Source organism: Thermobia domestica, chromosome 1 (genome assembly GCF_964235325.1).
Source record: "Thermobia domestica chromosome 1, izTheDome1.hap1.1, whole genome shotgun sequence".
Lineage (NCBI taxonomy): Eukaryota > Metazoa > Arthropoda > Insecta > Zygentoma > Lepismatidae > Thermobia > Thermobia domestica.
This window is the reverse complement of record NC_137454.1, coordinates 140525640-140547397: the sequence shown is the minus strand read 5'-3', so window position 1 is coordinate 140547397 and position 21758 is coordinate 140525640. Positions and strand designations below refer to the sequence as shown.

General features: G+C 34.7%; 1 protein-coding gene across 2 annotated transcripts in view; it reads right to left on the bottom strand.

Annotated features, from left to right (window-relative positions):
- The window catches only part of HGTX (HGTX homeodomain transcription factor), a 112924-nt gene extending 102367 nt beyond the window's left edge, over window positions 1-10557 (bottom strand). The window contains exon 1 of one of the 2 annotated variants that reach the window (XM_081763835.1): window positions 9411-10557. In XM_081763835.1, coding sequence (XP_081619961.1) covers window positions 9411-9912 — 502 coding nt within the window. In that variant the 5' untranslated portion in view covers window positions 9913-10557. The remainder of the gene's footprint in view (window positions 1-9410) is intronic. The other variant, XM_081763841.1, reaches the window with a different exon arrangement.
- Window positions 10558-21758: the final 11201 nt, after the last annotated feature.

Genomic DNA, 21758 nt, shown 5'->3' with positions numbered 1-21758 from the left:
CTCATGGAACTGATATATGCAACATTATAAGTATAATAATGAAATATTTATGAAATATAGCCAATATTGCCAGTGTCATTTTTAAGTAAGAAATCTTTAAAAAAAATAGCAAACTACCTGTTGTGATTTTTTTTTCGTAAGAAATACACAATATTATAGAGTTATTGAAATATGATCAAAATGACAGACTTCATTGAGAAAATCATCCGAAAAAGAACTCATCCCCAAGAATAAACTATCCCTCGTACATTTTGTCAGCACAAATTGTTATGCCATATTGTCAGGTTATTAATGAAATATTTATTTATGAACTAGATATGAACAAAATCGTCTGAGCAGTTTTTGGGGAAATCGTTGTAAAGAAAACTCATCCTCAATATAATAAACTCCCCCTTTTCGACATTTTCCCACAGAAACGACTGTGGCTCCACGTAGCGTACTCGCTAACACTCTCGCCTTCGGTGCGAGTGGTTCTGGGTTCGATTCCCGGTGAGGCTTTTTCAGGCCAGCCATCCTGAATGAGGTTTTCCTAATTCAAACCAGGCAAATACTGGGTTTGTACCTAACTTATAGGTCCCAGGCTGCTTCCTTCCCTTTCCCTTTCCTCGGATAGTTTGTTCGCCGAGGGACGTCATCCCTCATACGTAACGGGCTAAATGGCTATAGATGCTGAAATGACTTATACCACATGATAGAGTTATTTTTGGAAAATTGATTTTTGAAATTTAAACAAAATTATTAGAGCCGTTATATTATTTTTCTTCAGAAAATCGAACTTTTAAATTTTTACCCTTGTGTAAGTAAACAATCCTTTTTTTTTTAGGGGTAAGAAGAAAATTTCAGAAACCCCTCTGGAGGATGTATGGCCTTTAGGTAGCTGTATATCAAGGCGAACGGACAAACAGACGAACAGATGTCGAAAACCTTTTCGATATTTATTAGCCATGAAACGTATATATAAATCCATTGAAATCTCGAATTCGATTTTTTTTCATGATCACCAAACTTTCTTTTCTCCTTTCGTTGCTCCAAAATAAAAAGAGACTCTTATACATCTGCTATATATTATAAGATGGAAAAGGTTAAACAGGGTAGTCATGCATCCTACAAGCAGAACCGCCACTGATACAAAGCTTATCTATTGACATAATCGACATGCTTCTCATAACTCTTCGAAACAGAATTTCATTTCGTTTTCATTAATGTTAATGATAATGTAGCTTAACAAATCCAAAGGTTCATCACCACAGAAAGAAATATTCTTAATGGAATTTTAAACTAGACTTAAGAAATTAGGGTTATTGTTATTAACCTCCCATATATCCTGACTTATATTATCTTCCATCTTCCTCTTGGTTTACCCAAAGGTCTCTTCCCGTACTTCCCAACTTAATTGAGCTGAAGTATTGAAGTCTTTAGTACAAGCATTTTAGCGAATATTATCAAAGTACAATTATTATTATTATTATTATTGCTATTCAATTTTACTAATTAACTGATTGATTACAGTTTAGTGGAGACTTCTGCAACGATTTGTCCCCTTCACAATCAGTATCAACACATGATACATATTTTAAAAGTATCAAAATAAAATTTTAAGAAAAGAGTATAGTTCGACAAAATAAGAGATTAGAAACTTATTTCAAATAAGTGAAGAGACTAAAAGAAGAAAACAAGAAAATAAGTTTTAAAAATAGCAATAATATTAACAGATAATAGGAAAATTTTAAAAAAGAAAATCTCTCAGAGGACGTTTGCTATTCAAATCTCACGAGAAATAGTGAGGATACGATAACTAGAGACCATATTATCTCCTAAAACCTGATTATCAGATTTTCAGCTATCCCTAAACGTTCACCGAGGTCTGAGTATTCTGGACATTCTACAAGAATATGGCGAATACTCAGCTGGACAATACACTCTTCATAATACGGACAGTTAGCATTATTAGTCAACTTTCTTCCTTTTGTTTATAGCGTTACATTAAAAAATCTCTCATTTCCTATTTTTGCTAAATAATAATAATAATAATAATAATAATAATAATAATAATAATAATAATAATAAACAATTAAAATTTAGCTTAGCTCACACCCTTATATACACCATGTTTGTTTCTCAATCATGATGGGTGTGCCACTTATGTAAGGTACCCATATACGCAGACATATGCATGAAGAAACCTTCCAACATGCATGAAAAATGATAAAACCACAGGGAAGTTGATCGTGAGTGACCTCATCCATGCATGTTGAAAGATTTCAAAATCTTCTGTAAACATACATGGTGGTTTTACCATTCTTCATGCATGTTTACTGTGCATGTGCTCATTCATGCAAGTTTGTTGTTTTACATTTAGTTCCGCCAATCACGACAGCGGAAAAAATCACGTGATTCTTTCATCCGTTGACCTTCTAGTAAGTTGGACAACAAGTTGGTACGTGTGTGGGCAAAAAAATTTTCCAACATGCATAATGAAACAAATCTTTCATGAAAGTTGGTCATGCAAGTATGCGTCTTTCGCCCCCATTAGTCATATTATTCATATATTGTTTTAACAAAAGAGACACTGACCAAAGCTTAAAACTTTACTTTATTTTAAATTATAATTTGTAACTGTTTCGGATATCTAGCATATCCTTCTTCAGACATATAACAACATTTATATCTATGTCTGTATTTTCATTAATTTTGATCGTGTCTGAAGAAGGATATGCTAGATATCCGAAACAGTTACAAATTATAATTTAAAATAAAGTAAAGTTTTAAGCTTTGGTCAGTGTCTCTTTTGTTAAAACAATTAATCCAAAGCCATGAATAGTCTTACTATCATATATTGTGTGGAAACATCCAGTGTGAAGCTTTCGTTGTGCACAGACTAGCTTTAACTAAAACACAAATACATAATAATAATAACAGCACTACAGTTCACAATGATCGTTATTCTGTACATTATTTCGTTTCTGTCTTCTCCCATCCCTTTGTTCATTATGTAAATTTAATGGACCTTATATACACATAATTTAAACAAAGTAATTATGAAAACGATGTTTAATTATATGATCAACTTCATTTTGTGTCCCCACATAAACACACACACACACACGCACCATATACATGCATCCACATTTAAAACAAAGCAAAAAAATCTTCCCACTCACTCACTCTACTTCTGTTAATACATTTACCATTCCACTCACTGATTGGCTGTGAGTATGAGAGAGTTATCAATTTCACTCTTTTTTTTTAATTATATATATATCTTCTTTATCGCTGTGTAATGATTACAAATTAAAATGGTCCATCTATACAGTATACATGAAGTGTTATCGTGTGCATAATTTATCGGAATTAATAAACACACCAAAAATATTGATGATGAGAATTTTGTTTCTCGTCAGACTCACAAAGTCATTTGATACATGTGCGATGATATTAAACAGCAAATTAAATTAATTGCTTTTTAAGAAAAAAAAGAAAGAATAAACACAAGAGAACTAAATATACAAATTGGGAGTTATTGCCTAAAAATATGTTTCTCATAATTATAATAATCACTGTACACTGGGCGTACCCATAATCAAAGTGATCAAACGTGTAACAGTTTGTATGTATGTGTGGGGTTTGCATTAAAGTTACTATTTCACCGAATGAAATACGATAAATTGTAACAAAGAAAGCCAAATGCTATATTGTGCTTTCCCCTTCCATACTGGAGATAAATATCTCATCATATTCCACTAAAATTAAAATCACAGTTTGTGATATGCTGTGTGTAAAACATCGCTAATGCCTTCCACATTTGCTAAAATTATACCTATATTTAAAAAAAAATGGTTGTTGTAATGTCATATAAAATCATACGTTAATAGAACAATTTTAATTAATGAATAGTCATATCATATCCAATGTCAATACTTTGAGAGAAATCATGGGAATTTTGTGATTAAGAAAATTGCGGTGGCTTAGTGGTTGCATGTATTTCTTCTTATCAGAAGGTTCCGGATTCAAGTTGAAGTCGGATTCTTTTTCTTTTTTTTTTTTTTGGTCGTAATCGGCACTCAAAGTGTGTGCGGGGGGGCACTAAGAACAATTTCTTCTATTACTGTGAAAACTTTCTGTAAACTGTACTGTGCGTTCCCTTTTGGACTTGCATTTTTATTTTTATTTTGGTATGCTTATTTTAAGTAGAGGAACACCATATGATAGCATCCCCTTACTTCTTTTTACTACTTCAAACACTAGTTACGCCTCATTGGCCTCGGTGCTGAACTTGACGCTAATCTCCAAATCAACCAAACAATTGTTATGACTTTAAAATAGACATCTAAATGAATGGTAACTATTACTTAGTTTATATCTTAAGTATTCTGAAAGTTCGTCGCCATAGAAACAGATCCTATCTAATATTACCTTCCTACTTTCTTCTAGGTCTATCTACCTACAATATCTCTGTCCTACCAACTTCCCAACTTGTACATACTTCGTATGCAAATAACGCATCCGGTCATCTGTTTGCGAAGGAACTTGTGTTTCTGCTATTGTTCGTGATTTTGCGTCCAACTCTTACATCCATGCAATACAATGAGTAGAATTAGTTTTTAAATAGGATTTTACATTTAATTTCTTTGAGATTCCTCATAAATGGTGCAGTATCATTTAACTGGTAATTAAACAAGATATTTTTAGTCTGATCTTACTTTTCAAAAGTTAGTTTGGAATACCACGGTTAGGATAATGGGAAGCGAATTTCTCATCGATAGTTGAATCCAAAACTATGGGAAATGGTACCCATGGCGCCCATTCAGCCACCCGAAATATCTTCTTAAAATATCTTCTCTAATATCTATACTTGTCGATCTTAAAGTACATATTCCAAGTAATCAATATGAAGTCATCGTTTGTTTGTCAGTCAATATACTCCGTTATCAACCGTTTTCATTTATTCACAATTAAACATTGAGTTAAAATTACTATCAAGTGCACATTGTGAAATTTAACATCCTAATTTTATAACAATGTAGCTCGTTTGTTAGTTTAAAGCCTAAGGTCTTTTTTTATTTTTTTTAAATGAAGGTATTGAAACTTGGATGTATACTTTATGTAAATTCGAACTATATGGATCCCACGGAGGAATCGAACCGCGGATCTCCGAACCATAAACGAATATACTACTTGGAATATGTACCATTTAGCGCATAAACGCTGAACTTCGTAAACAGAAAAGATGTAGATGATTCCAATGTCTTTATATGATCTTGATAAAATGCAAAGGGATATATATATATATACATTGTATTTGTCTAATAACAGGACAATCAGAGTACCGTTAAGGCTAATTTTCTTTTCCAATCAAAGTTTGTATTATTGCCATATAGGTAGCTATTATTTTCACAGATTTACCTAAATTACATTGAGCGAATGCCCAGGTGTTACCTTACAGACCAAGGCTTTTGTTTGTTAATTTCCCTCTATTTGGATTGTGTATTGTTCGTCAGACGTCATTTGTCTTTACTGTAGACTACATGCAGACAGAAATGATGGTAATTTGTTCAGAACTTTCAGTTTCCTTAATTTTATTTGTTTCTATGGCGTCATTCGAAATGTTTATGTTCAAATCAATATAACATTTTATTCGTAAGGGAGGTAAAATATAGTGGAAGTTTTGAAATCTCTTTCAAAAAATATAGATAACATTTCCCTTTTTATTTGGAAGCTTACAGTCACCAAATATAAAGACAATTCTTGCTAATGAAGCCCTTCTAACGTCTGTAAAGCTACATATTATAAGCAAGAAATGTAAATAACAATTAAAATGATCACAACACTAAAATAGTAAAATACATGAGATGATGTAAAGAGGAAATGATCCCATTACTTTCCCTCATGTCTTATCGTTATATATATGACATTGTGTATGTAAATGGCATTTCAATGCGCATGTTCGAATACTGCCAACAGTATCAATTAAAAAACTCTCTTTTAAAAATTGTTTTTAAAAAATCATCACTATGTATTCACATGAAGAAACAAAGAAGTTACCGTGAAATATGATGATCATTCGGCTCATAGAACCGCATGATTTTCACTGATCAATTAATACGTGTAACCAATAATTTCTATGAAATAAGTTTGGAAATTGTTCACGGTCTAATGAACATGATTTCTCCCAGTATCTTTTTTTAATTATCTAATAACGATGTAGTCTACAATAGAGTCTAGTTTTTGAATAAATGCAACAATAACCCAGGGCCAAATTTAAGAATATCCGTAAAATGATAAATCCTCCATTTGTTTGTCTTAACGAAAATAGTTGAAACGAAAGTTTACCATTCATCTGATGAATTTTACTTAAAATGTTTATGTTATGGTGTTATTATATATGTAGTTCATTTTAAACATATTTAAAAGGGGGGGAGTTCATTTTTGTAATTGTCTTCCTAAAATATCCACAACACCTACAGTCAGCAATTTAAAACTTTTTTTTTTCGCTTTTGCAAAATACTTTGACAGACATTAAACTACCACTTACCGCGGAGAATCATAAAATAATAAAAGTAACTACACTGATCTGATTTTGATTTTAACTTTTGTAAAATTGACGGATCATCTAGAATTGGATGTACGTATAGAATAATATGTGAATATTTACTAGAAAACAAACCTATTCTAGACCGCAAAAAACTAAACGTCTGATCGTTGCCAAAAGGTTAAAGCGTCTGCATTCTGTACACATGGTCCAGGATTCGACTCTCAGTGAGAATGCTTATCTCGGATAAATATAACTCAGATTAAAAGTTTGGATCTGACATTAATCAATAGTCTCGTCTGATATAGGCTCGGCTTTAAAAAGACAAGCAAAACTCTAATTAATCAATCAGCAACCCGAAACAAATTAAGATTCGTATTTTGATAAAGTTTTAGATAGTCTATCATAAATCATTTAGACTGCAGTTGTTCCATATAAAATACGGAACTTACATATAAATAAAAAAAAACTTGGACAACAAAAACAAACAATTGTAGTAAATGAATGCAACTTATAAGCCTATAACATTATTTCTATTTATTTATAATTGCAAAGTTCTTGTATGAAACAACTATTGTATTAAAGATAAGCCCATTCTTTGATACATTCCTGCTATTTTATTATACAACAGCAGTATAGATGGATACACTTTGCATTTCAATACACATATATATCCACGTATTTCAGTTGAAACTTGTAATTGCAAAACATTTAGCATAGTCCTTAAATATCCATTAATTTTAATTAGTTACCTTTCAAAGCTCTTGAAAACAGGTTACAATAAAGATTAATTTCACTTATGATAGTAAGTACTAATATACTGACAATGAGAATCTATTACTATTCAAATATTAGGCTTGTATTTACTAGTCTTCTACTAGTCACTTTGCAAAATAAAAATAAAAAAATGAAAAATTTAGAGGAAGTACGTATACGTGCATCTCCTATTACAATAAATGCTTCCTAAAACTCATGGAAATAATAAGTAATATAAGTGTATTTTTTTCGTTTCTCTAAACGAAATCTAAATGATTATCAATTTACATTTTGAATATTTCTATTTTGGGGGAAAGAAACTGAAGACATGGGATTTCAATCATACACATATACATAATTATACACATATTTATATTTCATTAGTATGGATTGTTTAAGCTAAAGCATTCCAAAATATTTGACAATCTTGAAACAGACTAAATAGTTTTGCTGTTTCATTATTTCTTTTATTTATTCAGTTATTTTCTTTCCTTTCTAATTTAAAATGTGAAATATTGAGTTAAAATTTAAAATAATTTTAACTGAGATTTACAAATTTTTTAAAATTACTTCTAGGAATTGAAAATTACCTCCTCATTTAACGAAACAAGTTTGATTTATTATGTTTTTTTTTTTTTTTTTTTTTTACAGAAAACTTGATGAAACATTGGACGAAGAAAAAGTGAAAAAGAAATTTCTATAAATAGAAAATTCTAGATCTAATATATTTTTTTAAGGAATAGGTGTAATTATATTGTGGTATAGAAGTTACATACTTCCAATATTATATTAAAATCTTATTAGATTTGATAGTCTTTTCATACACATATAGGATATAACTGCCCCTGTGATAATAATACCAATAAAATACTTTATTGTCCTTTCCTTTACCAATAATAATTAAATAGAATATATTAAAGAAAAAGTAGAATTTAGAGAAATCTTTTTTAAAACAATTTCGTTGACCCACTAAGTTATTTGTAAAATATAGTAAACAATGACTAAACGCATAAAGATTTTCTTAAATAAATATTTATATACAGTAGTAGATGTTTTACTTTCTTACGTACGGATATTGACAACTTGGGGTAATATATTGTATTGATCTTCTTCATGAAATAATAAAGAATTCTGAATCTTTTTTTGTTTTTTGTAACACACTTTATAGCTTGGTGTGGACACATTTGAAATGATTGTTTTAGTTTTGAAGACTATATAGTGCTATAGTCATCATCAGCAATCATAACTTTACAATAATATTTCTGATATAACTTTTGAATATGTAATGTGCACTGTCATATCAAACATCATTTTAATTTGAATTAATGCCAAAGTAACATTTACTTTACCCTCACAGTATCATTAACTGTTTTGATGTTGTTTCCTCGAGCAAGATACATTTTTTAAGTGTTTTAGTTTGATGTTTTTAATATTTTGTACTTATTGATGTTGATCGGAATCTAGAATTATGCAAATTGGATAATTATTTTGTAATTAGATATAATCATGCTTATAATTTCGATAATGTTATTATTGTAGGGAAAATGGTGTTTTGTATGTAGTGACAGCGAAATATTTACAAACTTCGCCTGAATTATGTACTAATAATGGTTGTTTATTTGAAAAGAAAAGGCACTGCATTTATAAAATCTGATAAATAGGCCTATATATTTTTCCCACATGATAATACTAAGATTAGACCTATTAAGAAAGAGCTACATAATGAATACAATTATTCCAGCAACAGAAGTGAGTTTTGCACAAACTATTAAATTGTTTCAACATATTTTCTTCAAGTTTCATAATAATGACGAACCCATTCTATATATAAAAACTGTAACTTTGTAATGAAGAAATTTTAAAATTTATAAGCCTAAAAAGTGCCTTTTATCTATATAACTTAAGTTATAACATAAATTTAGTATTTAGTAAAGTTTAAATAAGTTTAGATTTACTTTTGAACAAAATTAAATTAACTGATATATATTTTCTGAATTGGATTATGTTCTGAAGTTATCAGCAGTTAATAAAGCAGTAAACAAATTATTTTGGTATTTTTGTATAAACTATAATTATGAGTTAGCAAGTAACACTAATCATTTTAATAATAGTATTTAAGACTTACCTGTGCTTAGTCTATCCCTCCATGCCATTGGATTGCTGACAAGACCCTGTAGTCCAGGCCAATAGAGCGCCGACCGTGATGTTAAATCGGCTAGTGTTGGTTGTTTTCCGAGTGTTGCGGGATTGAAATACATTCCAGCGGCCGACGTCACATTAAATCGTGGCAGTCCTAATGTTGTCGGCGCTGGACGGCTCAAAATGTGGTCAATCCCATGAGGTGTCGCCGATGAGGATGTAGTTGCCGCGAGGGTCTGTGCTGTCGGCAAACCACCAAGGGGAGAACTTTTGAGTCCCTGTGCACCGGGGTAATGTTGAAACATTGCTGATTTCATTTCAGTCATTGAGTGTAAAGCTGCAAGTGGTGGGTTTCCTAGCACGAACGCACTGTTTCTGGACGCTGTGTCCATATTGAGGTTTAGAAACGAGAGCATGGAGCCTGCCGGCGAGGGGGCGGTCGGGGGACCCACACCTCCCGCCCCGGGGGGTGGATTAAACTCTAACATACCGCCAGCAACAGTCGGAGGGGATGAAGCACCACTCAGGGACGTTTGAGAATCGTCAGTTGAGTTCGAAGGCGGTGGGTCCCTGGGAGATGCCGTTTTGGAAGAAATAGCTGGTGAGGTCGACAGCGCTGACCGGAAGAGATTGACTTCGTAAAGAAGTAATCTTGTAAAACTTCGCCGGAAGATGATCGTCTTCCAGCGAAATGGACAATTTCAGCGTCAACTTCTTTCCATACTTCAAGAACTACCTTTTTCTTCTGTTGTTAACAAAAAAAAGTAGAAGCGCCACCACTCGTAATATACAAAACACCACTATATATATATATAAACAAAACAGTATATAAATATAGCTGTAACACCACACTTTAATCAACAATGATTCGGACACGATTCAACTTCTTGCAGCCCTTGGCGCGATCTTGTCCTTCCAAAGTCACCAACAGAATTGTTTGGTAGTGTGAAGAACCACTTCTGGTTTCTCCCGTGTTTTTTTTCTTTCTGAAATCTCGATGTCCTTCCCGACAAACGATACGTGATCGTCCCCAACGTGTCTGTAGGCAAGGGACAACAACAAAGCAAAGCACCTCGGCGACCGACGAGTCCTGGCCGAAGATTAACGAAGTGTAAACCTCCTTCCGGCCATTTTCCTCCTTCAAATAGTGGTCCCTTCCCCTCCTCCCTCCTCAGGAAAAGTTTCACGCGACTCAACCTTGGAGGAATGGTAAAGGAACGCGCGGGACGGGAGAGGAGAGCATCATTAGCTCCTTGAATGTGTAAACCCAGATTGATGAGAATTTGATTGGACTAGGGGCGAAGCCTGTTGCTCGCTAAAGACTCCCATTGGCAGATGCGGCTCCGAAATGGATCGAAGGTGCATCTCGATTGGTTGCTAGGTGACATCGGCCATGAGGGGCTGGCCCTGGAACGTTTCGTGGAGACTATTGCTCGTATCGGAGGCTGTTAAACAAGGCAATTTGCAGAAACGGCGGCCGGCTCTCAATACACAGGCGTTAAAAACTCACTGAAGAACAGAGTGCCGGTGGGGAAACAAGGAGCCGGGAATAGAGTCTTGGAGCACAAGGAGCGACAGGCAGGGTGATTCAAATCAACCATGCTAAAAAGGCTTTTAAGAGTTGGGGGAACAAACGCAGAAGGGGAGAAGAGACGCGAAAAAACGCCGCTTTCTCGTAACGATCTCCAAGCTAGTAACTTTTTTTCTTTCTTCTTGTGATTCCTTCGTTTAAAAGGAATAAACAAAAAGGATAAAGACAATCAAGCCTTTCGGAATTAGTACAAAATGACACAAAAAGACGAGTTCCAAACATTATTTTTGAAAACACTCTTCTGAAGACAGAACGAATGGAAAAGTTTAAAAGAAAAAGAATATTATCTAAAAGAAAAAGAAAAAAAATAATCTTATGTGATCGAGGTTCGCATTTTGAGCACAGCGTTCGAGTTCAGTACCTTGGACTAAATACACAAGACTTTCTTTCTCTTATTAACTTCCAAGTTTTCTTTTTTCTTTTTCTTTTTCTTGTTTTTTTTAGCTTTACGACTCTCCATTATGCTACGAGCCTAAGAGATATGATGATTATGACAATGAACAAAATGATGGAAAGAAGAAAGTGGGAGGAAACGGAAAATCTCCGAGAAAACTCGCGAATATAGTGTCCACCAAAGCCCATTTGGAGCTATCTGGGGTCGAACCAGGGAGTCCACGCACTAGAAGTGAAGCTTCCGACGTGTTGATTGATGTAGATCTAAAATCATTTCACTGCGTAAAACAGGGCAACTGAGAAATAACACTATGGAATGGATTTAAATAAAACCCGGGAATTTATTTTTCTGTCGAAGGAAATACTGAGTTGTAAAACATTCTGCAGTGTATAATAAGGCATTATGACAGTTGTAATCAATAAAATGCTCAGGTTTTCTCGGCTCGTAAATTTGGTAGAAGTCTCGTTTCGAAATTTTCTAATTCCCAGTGGGGACACTCGGTCGAAAAAGTATAAAAGCTTTTTCAGGACAATAGGGATGGTACCGAGACCGAGACCGAATTATCGAGACCGAGACCGAGACGGCCTTTTATATACCGAGACGGCCTTTTATCTACCGAGACGAGACCGAGACCGAGACGGGCCTCTATAAATCGAGACGAGACCGAGACGAGACTTAGGTCAATCTCGAAAGTCTCGGTCTCGTCTCGAATATTGATATAGACAACTATTAAGATTGACCTTTACTCAAAATTTCTTTCGTTGCTGTATTAGGTAATAGGGGAACGGTTGACTAATGTTCAGTGGCGTATTTAGGGGATGGCTATCGGACTGAAGCCCCTCCCGAAATAGATTTGTAATCATTTTTTCGCATTGCACGTACAACACAAATATTTCTTAATCGTTCTCAAGCCTCTTCCGAAACAAAATCCACTGCTGATGTGTATAGTCATCTCTCTCTCTCCCTCTCTCAACACACACACAAACACACTTATATATATATACACTAGCGGATCAAGGATATGATCGAGGGAGGGGCTAAACCATAATTTGACATTTTATCCAGTGTGTATAACCCCTTTAACACTTCCCTTGGATCCTCGCCTGTATTGATATCTAATATAAGTAAAAGAAAGAGTTTGTTTGTCTGTGTGTCTGCGTGCCTGTCTTTCTGATTGCCTGTGTGTGGCCTGGGGACCAGACGAGAGTCCAAGAGTTACGAAATTTGAGTGACAAGTATTATGTCCCAGGCCTCAGACCAAGAAGAAGCGTTTTTTTTTTCTTTTTTTTAAATCGGGAGGGTAGAAAATGACCGATATTAATGTCGAATACATAGTTTTGGCAGTCGCTGAGATCAATGATGATACTTCCATTAGCGATGACTTTCAAATTCAGCTACCAGTGCATGTGAGCCGAAGTTCACTTGCGGGGGAGGGGAGTACCGAGACGTAAAAATAATACAAAATGACCGATATTAGTGTCAAATAGTTTTCGCGTTTTCTGAGATCAATGGTGAAACTCCGATCGCATTAACCTCCAAATTCACCGCATTCAGCTGCGGGCCGGAGTTCACAGGAGGGATACCGAGACATGTAAAAGTAATCCAAAATGGCCGATATTAGTGTCAAATGTATAGTTTTTGCGGTCGCTGAGATCAATGGTGTCACTTCCATTAGCGATGACTTTCAAATTCAGCTACCAGTGCATGAGGGTCGGGGTTCACCTGCTGGGGAGGGGGTACCCAGACATGTAAAAATAATACAAAATGACCGATATTAGTGTCAAATATATACAGTAGTTTTCGCGGTTGCTGAAATAGTGATACTCCCACAGGCCTTGACTTCCAAATACTAGTCCCATGCGAAAAATGGGTATTTCATCTAGTAATAGTCATATATATTAAAAATGCTGATTTTTTTTAACATGCTGTGTGAAATATGGAAGGGGAAATTCTTCCAGATACTCTGCAATACCACTAGATAAACAAGCAATGTTGCCAACGCAACATAAAGTAATTTCTCAAATTGCACTATGTTTGATATTACATATTTCTGTTCAGTTAATTTAGTTTAGTGCGTGAGTTTTCTCGGGGTTCTCCCGTTACCTCCCACTTTCTTCATTCCACCATTTCATTCATCTCTCATCATCACAGTCTCCTTTAGCCTAACCGGAATAACCGTGGGACGTAAAACTCAAAAATGTCATTTCATTTTTAATTGAGTTTAACGCCTCTTTCAGCAGCGAGGTTATATGAGACTGAACCTACTGATTAACGTAAACCATTTGATTTAACGTAAACCTACTGATTTAAACCACATGAGCTCCCGCCGGGAATCTAACCCGGATCTCTCACGCCATAGACTAACTGCTTAGCCACGAAAGAGCTCTACATATTTCTAATTTAGATATTAAATTAAACCACAAAAGCACATATCTTATTCAGTGTAACAAAGGACAATACATATCACTAACATCAACATTTTGGAGATCTCTAATAACTCGAATGGCAGGAACATTATAACATTAGTGTTCAGTAGTTTTAATTACAACAAATCGCAGTTACATCATTTTAAGCAGTGTTGCGAACTTAAATAAATTGCTAAATAATATTATAAATATAGTGCAAATAACGTAGCTAAAGTGCAAAATATTTTTAAATTACTCGTAATTTGTTTTATGATTCAAGAATGTTTTCAAAACACGATGTTTTTCATAGTCTTTGGGCTACTTATAATGTTAATGTCAAAGTTTTCGTTCCAGCAATACATGTAAAATCAAATTGTAACTGAAATTAAACGTAACTGACAACTTTTCAGTAGCACTAGTTGTTCTCCCTAAGCCTTAGGCCTGGTGTATTTTTTTTAGATTAAAAAACTGATTTATTAAAATTTTAATTACGCTCTAACTGTATTTCATTTGTTATAGTTTGACCACCAACCACCTCAAACTCGATCCATATCATATAGCTATATGCAATTATTCAAAGACTTACAGTTAGTAATACACATTGTGTTGATTTTTGGTTTGTTTTGTTTTAGTTTAACGTCTCACGATTATGCTAGGGCGGCTAAAGGAGACGTGGAGTTACTGATCATAGTGGAATCCGAAAAACTTCGGTCGTTGAACATTACCGCCACCGGGAATCGAACTCGGGACCATGCGAACCAAAATCAAGCGTACTAGCCATTATAGCAAGTGGGGGTTCTTACATTGTGTTGATTTAAATAATTGAGTCAGTGTTGCCAGATCCGAAGATCAAAAAGTAGCGTGTCTGTGCTCCAAAAGTAGAGGATATGAACTATTTGTAGCCCAAATATATAGAAATGAATTATTTGGCAACTAATGACTGGTACTAATGAAATAATGTTTAAAATAGATCGGAAAATCTTATGGACATATTGCAAGACGAAATTATGATCGATAGATAAAAACAATTTTAGATTGTATACCACGTGACAAAAACAGCCTAGGAAATGTCCGCATACAAGAAATTGTGACAAAATCAGGAACCACTGGGGAGTAACCTGGAAAAGAATTACCCAAGTTAGATAGTTGTAGAGAAAACTTGGGAAGACTTCATCCAGCAGTGGATTGATAATGCTTGATTATGATGATGGTGATGATTTTATATCAAGACCTGAGAGGTAAACTAAACCAAGTCATAATTTCGTAATTTTACAGGAGAAGCGAAAAACCGGTTCCTTAACTAAGATCTATAATACTGTTTTTCAAACTATACTAAGTAGTTACAAAGTAGTAAGGTGGCTTTAGGCTTACACCACTAGAAAGAACACAGTCTATTAAAAAAAAATATTCTAACTCAATTTGACCAAAAAGTGACTTAACATAGTCTACCATTAATGTTTATATATATAGCTATATATATATATATATATATATATATATATATATATATATATATATATATATATATATATATATATATATATATATATATATATATATATATATATATATATATATATATATATATATATATATATATATATATATATATATATATATATATACTGTATAAATTTACTTGGTAAGGTGGGATAAAATTGGATCCAAAATTTAACGAAAGTCATACAGCGAAAAAGAAATATATTTTTGACTATTTAATACTTCATGTTGCTGCAAAACTAAGAAAATGAATACAAAAGAAAACTAGAAAGTTAATAATCACTTGTTTTGGCGAGAGAGAAAAAATAAATACAGCTAGCTCGAATTATCTATATACTTATATAATATGTATGTTTATGTTTCGCAAGTAATTTTCAATCAATATAAAATTTCAACGTAATGAACGCACAATTGGTTTTCTCGAATAAAGATCACATGCACCGCTAAGAGCTCAGGAATAAGCTTAATCTATGTTACGGCAGTGAATATACGTATGCGTATGTAATGCATTACAACTTTAGGAACTTGTATAAGAAAGAGAATGTACTTAAATTTAGAAGCGAACTATGCGAAACATCTGACTTTGAATCTAACTTGTTTCGTGATGCAACCCGAGGCCACACATAGCAAAGATGAGTGCCGTAGCTCCCATCACAAAGTTCAGAAATTTCGTGTTATAAGGTGTCAATTAAACACGTAGATGTGAAACGGTAATAAAGCATTTGATCAATTTTAAACAAAATATATTGTAGTAATAATTTACCCTATTTGTTCAGATAATGAACGTTATATTATGCTTTTAAAATGACAGTCAAAACAAAATGTATTGGACAATAAATGAGAAATTGTAAAATTTCAATTTCGGTACGATTAAATACATTCATGCTGCTATGTGTTGCGTTATAAGTTAGAATGTATTGAACAATTCTTATTCTAAGGAAGGAAATAAACTACTGTATAGTACTGAAGTTAATTTAATAGAGTTTAATTGTATAGGCAGTACTGAGGCCATATGAGAAAGTCTTTTGCTGAAAGTGAAATATGGGTTACTATTAGAATTTTATCTCAGATATGATATACCCACTGATGATTGAAACTGGAACACACGCATGGAAGGCATCAGTGCTAGCAAATTAGCTCTGAAGAAGTACACCATACTATAATTCTAAGTCAAGAATAAGGCCAAAAATAAGAAGCAGAAATGACAGACTTTACAATAATAATACTTTTACAATTTTAATTTCACCTATTTATTTCGAGACTTTCGAGACGAGACCGAGACGAGACCGAGATTTGGCCCTCAAGACCGAGACCGAGATCGAGACAAGCATTTTTTGACCGAGACGAGACCGAGACCGAGACGGCGAATTTTGACTCGAGACGAGACCGAGACCGAGACAGCTATTTTTAGACCGAGACAGCTATTTTTAAACCGAGACGAGACCGAGACTGTACAAAGTCTCGTCTCGTCTCGTCTCGTCTCGATACCATCCCTACAGGACAACCATCCTCAGTGAGTTTTCCTGGGTTTTCTTCGTTCACACCAATAAAATGCCGGGATGGCACGTCGCAGGCCGCCTCCTTTCTTCCCTTTCCTAAGATAGTGTGCTCGCCGAGCGACGTCATCTCTCATACTGTACGTGACGGGCTAACATGGCCATAGATGCCGAAAGCCCAGAAATCTAATTCCTAATTCTAAACGAAAATTTCTAGACTTAGTTTGTAATTCACTCTAATTTTCTCTAGATATTATCAAAATAATCCTTCCGTGTTACGAGAGGTCCACTATGGGGTAATATAACAATATTTAAACCATAGGTCTACTTAGTAGGCCTATATTATTGGATTAAATCGTGTAATGACTTGCTTATTTTAAACGTTGATTAATGTTCTTCACTATAGGCCTATTCGTACTTTATCAATATGTACTTTTTAAACTATAAATCATGAAACACTAAAACAGTGTTTGAAATACTAGACTCCGGAGAATGAATGTTGCAACGAGACACAAGAAATTTCTCGTCTTGTAGACCTAAGCAGCTCTACACAGTATAATTACTACTTTCTTCAATTCCTTCAATTCATGAATACACATCCACACGTTTCACTTAGACATTTAGTATCTTGGGTAAAGATGCCGCACTGAGTGAAGACGCCCCTGATCAAATTGCTCAAAGCCAGTGACTCGTAGTCACAGGACTTGCCATTCGCGTGAAAGGGTACAGAGTCATGAGTAAATATATGTAGAAGTTACATGAGAGAAAGAAGCTGCTTTTGTTCAGGCCTGTTCACAAAGCTAAGTCACTCTTATTTCAGTGTCTATAATTTTAGAGTGTGAAACGTAGCAATGCTGTTGACTGTAGTTAAACAGAAATACATGAGTAAAATATAATTGCTTAAGAACTTCAGCCTTTTACAAACGCTAATATGCTTTGTTGTGTTTCCTTTGTTCATGAGTATGTCATGTGATCGACTGGGGCGTCTTTGCTTAAAAATTGGGAAAGTTGTCTCAGTGAAATCGAAGCAAAGATGCCTCACTTTATAGCACTAAAAGTTTAAGATTTCTGTTTGGGCGAACCAGTTTATGACGTGTTGGAAGGGTTTGCACATTCGTTATGTTTCAAACAATGTTTGGTTTGAATACGAAACACTAATTGTTCTATAATAACCTGTAATTAAATGTTCACTCAGAAGCAAACGAGAAATTCCCGTTTGGAGCAAGAGCTTGGTCTCCTGTCTGGGCTGCTGCTTTTAATGATGTAATATTCTATTTATAAACTTTTTTTCTTTTCGCTACTTACATGATCAATATTGGACTGAATGAACTTCACATAATGTGTATGACACTAGTTGGATAGCAAGCTGAATCAAAAGAATGTGCTTGGATTGAGTTTGTGCGAACTGACTATATATGAGGGTTGTTCAAAATACTAAAAAAATATCCTTGGGGAGGGGTCCTGCGACACACTTGATTTGTCACAACTTCCTTTATTTGCTTGAATTATTTTGAAAAGGTAAATCTCTTGGTGAATCAAATATCCGTTCATTGCAAAATGAAGAGCATTTCCACTAATAAATCAGATATCATCATAAGTGTACTAGTGTTGTAGCCAGCAAGTTGTTATAAGGGGAGGCATTACTTTTTCAGAAAACAGGTTCTTACTTATTAAAAGAATCCGTCCTTCCCTCTGGTCTAGTGGCTAGTACGTGTCCCTTTGGTACACGAAATCCGGGATTCGATTCCCGGTGTGAACGCCTTGGAAAATATGAACGATTCGATTACGGTGGTTTGGATTTAAACTGTAGATTCACTGCATGTCTCTGCATTAATTTTGGTTGCAAGAATCCAAGTTTGAAAACAATGAACAAATGATTAAGGTTCACAATTGCTTTTTCTCTTTTAGTTTTATCCATTATTTACTAACGGATTTAAAAAATATACATGGAGAATAATTCTCATTTTGTCGAAAATTTTCTTTATAATTAGATAGATAGTTAGTAGAAATTAAAGTTAGTAATATTAGTGGTACAAAAACATAATAACCTGTTTTTATGATGTTTATGAACACATTTTGGAAAGTTGTGAAACTGGGGCATCTTTCCCTCACATGCATACCGAAGATGCCCCACTTAAAGGTTTTATAAATGGTTTAAGTTCTTAAATTTACTGAAATAAGATTTTCTTTCGAGATATTACAAACAAGACATCAATCTTCTAATTGATCATAAATTCAACAACCTCGCCTCAACTGCAGGAGTGGAAAATGGGTAATAATGAAAAAGTGGGGCATCTTTACCCAAGTTACTATTTAATTTGGTTTTATTGCGATTAATGTGACACCATAGTCAACAGTAAAAGGTCACAATTTCCTAGTTTTACGTAGTTCATGTATGCGATTAACTTTTCCACACACGTGTGTGGATTATTTTATATTGAAAACTATATTAGTGATGATGAAACATGGGAAGGAAAAGTCCTATAGTCAAAGATATCATCCCAGAATAACTTAATGTAACTGAGGAAGTAATTAGTTGCAATTATCTGTCGTATAACTTAATCTGGAGCCTCTGATTTCAAAATGAGAAATCTGTTTTCATCTTCTCCCTTTCTGTGAAGTCCTAGTTTGTTTTACATAGACCCTATATCCGTTGATGAATTGTCGAAATAATTAAAGTTCGGACAGTAGATGAAACAGACATAAAATTAGATTCACTGATTATGGTGAGTGCAAAATATCTTCAATACGAACATCTTTTGTTTTTCTCTTGAGCCTGTGAAAAGATGGTTCTCGAGTAGGGCTCCGAAACGTCGCGGTTTAGCCGGGACAGTACCGAATTTATGTGATAATCTCTTCTCCCTAGGAATTTTTCGGGACTACAAATGTAGCGGTTTCCCTCCAAAACATGAGTTAAAATAATTCGAACTATATTTTATAAACAAATCTCGCTTTTATTAGTCATCAATACTACCCACGTATCGAAAACTAATTTTCGTAATAAAAGGATCACTTCTGCTACAAATAGTTTATGATTCGATCCCAGTATGTTTGTAGTTTAACGATTAACGCTTACTGGCAGCTCTGAAGCTAGCCTATATGACATACATGGATCTACAATGTAGCGGAGGTATCCCAATCCATATGTGCTTTCACCGAGAATCGATCGAAAATAAAAGCTCTAACCGTTTAGCCAAATCACAGGACACGTGACCGTATAATGGACGATAAGTTTTCTTGGAGTTCTCCTGTTTCCTCTCTTACAACCAATGTCCCTAATCTAAAACTAAATTTAAACTGTTGACGCAACAGTACTATGGCTCATGGCCTAACAGTCGGCCTTTGGCATTCATGCGTTGTCTCACTTCGCCGTTAATGCTGGTTTTCTAGGCCCGAGTTTACTACTTTCTTTCAAGTAGTTCCCCAATAGTCCTCACCACTCTAGGTAGACGCCGCAATGTCAGCGCCATCAGGTGAGTACGAAAAGTCACTCGTCTTTTTCTTCTTATCAGAACCGGCGTTGCTTGACTTTGCTAATCTAACAAGAAGGGACATTTCAGTGAGGCTAAGACGATGGCACAATCTTCCGTAACCTTTTATGTAAATTTGTTAGCATCCTTCTCTTTTAGGCTAACAGAGCTAACTTTGAACTATGGGATTACAGTTTATTCAATAAACTTCTGTGCTAGGCAACTACCATCGTGTCAAATGCCTCCCAAATACTTACTCTTTAATATGGGAGAAATCTCTCTCTCTCTCTCTCTCTCTCTATATATATATATATATATATATATATATATATAATATTTAAAAGATATTTCTACACAGCTGAATACTGTGATTTTATAAAGGTAACCAAGAAAGTTCTATCGCTTTTTGTGGAGGTGTGTGTTCAATTGGCCCTCACACCGTGAGTTGAATGCGAATGGAGATAAGGCGGGTATATTCAACAATTGTTGGTATGGGTATATTCAACATACTACCTGCTTGTGGAAGTTCAGTTACGCTGTAAACTTGCGTAAGGACAGAGTGAACATGGACCAGAAGAAAGGTCCTCCTGTGTGTTTGGTGGACTGCATCGTGCATCGGGAACTGCTACCAGCTGGTCAGAGCATGAATGCAACTGTGTACTGTCAGCAGTTGAGCCGTGTTCAAGAAAAACTCAAAGCTCTGGAGCCAGCACTTCTGAATCGCAAAGGGGCCCTCCTGTTACAGGACAACTCTAAGTCCCACGTGGTTAGGATGATCCGGGACACCATTCTACGCCTTGGATAGGAAACACTATTGCATCTGCCATACTTCCCGGACATTACACCGTTCGATTACTGTTCCATTCGTTGGACAATCACCTTAGAAGACGCTAGTTTAAATCCCTAGGAGAAGTGCAAAATGCACTTAATACCTTCTTCGCTTCATGACCAACCAAGTTCTACCGCGATGAAATCCATGGCCTTCCAGAACGTTGGTAGAAGGACGTCGCTGCTGATGGGGACTATTTTTGATCTTCCAGATACGTCTTAGTTGACATATCGATGTTCGAAGGTGGTGGATGAGAGTGACAGAACTTTCTTGGTCACCTTTATATACTTATTTTATTTCTTTTATTTTTCTTTCTTTCTAAAATATTTTAATTAGTCGTTCTAAGTGTAAATGCCTATTGAAATACGGAATTAATTAAAATATCTCAATTCTCCTCAACCCCCCACTCCTTTTTGGCTCTTCTTCCTTTCACAATCGATCAAATTCAATCCAGGTCATTGAAAGTTACTTCTCGCAAATCAATCTTCATTGTCCTTGTGCTAAATGCAGGGTATAGAGATGGAGGTGATTCTCGTATTCTTCACCCTTCCCCTGGTAGTAGACCTACTTGGAAGTTTAAAAAACTAATAACAAAAATCCATCCTTCATCATGGAAAGAGCAATAAATATTCATGATAATCCTTTGAAT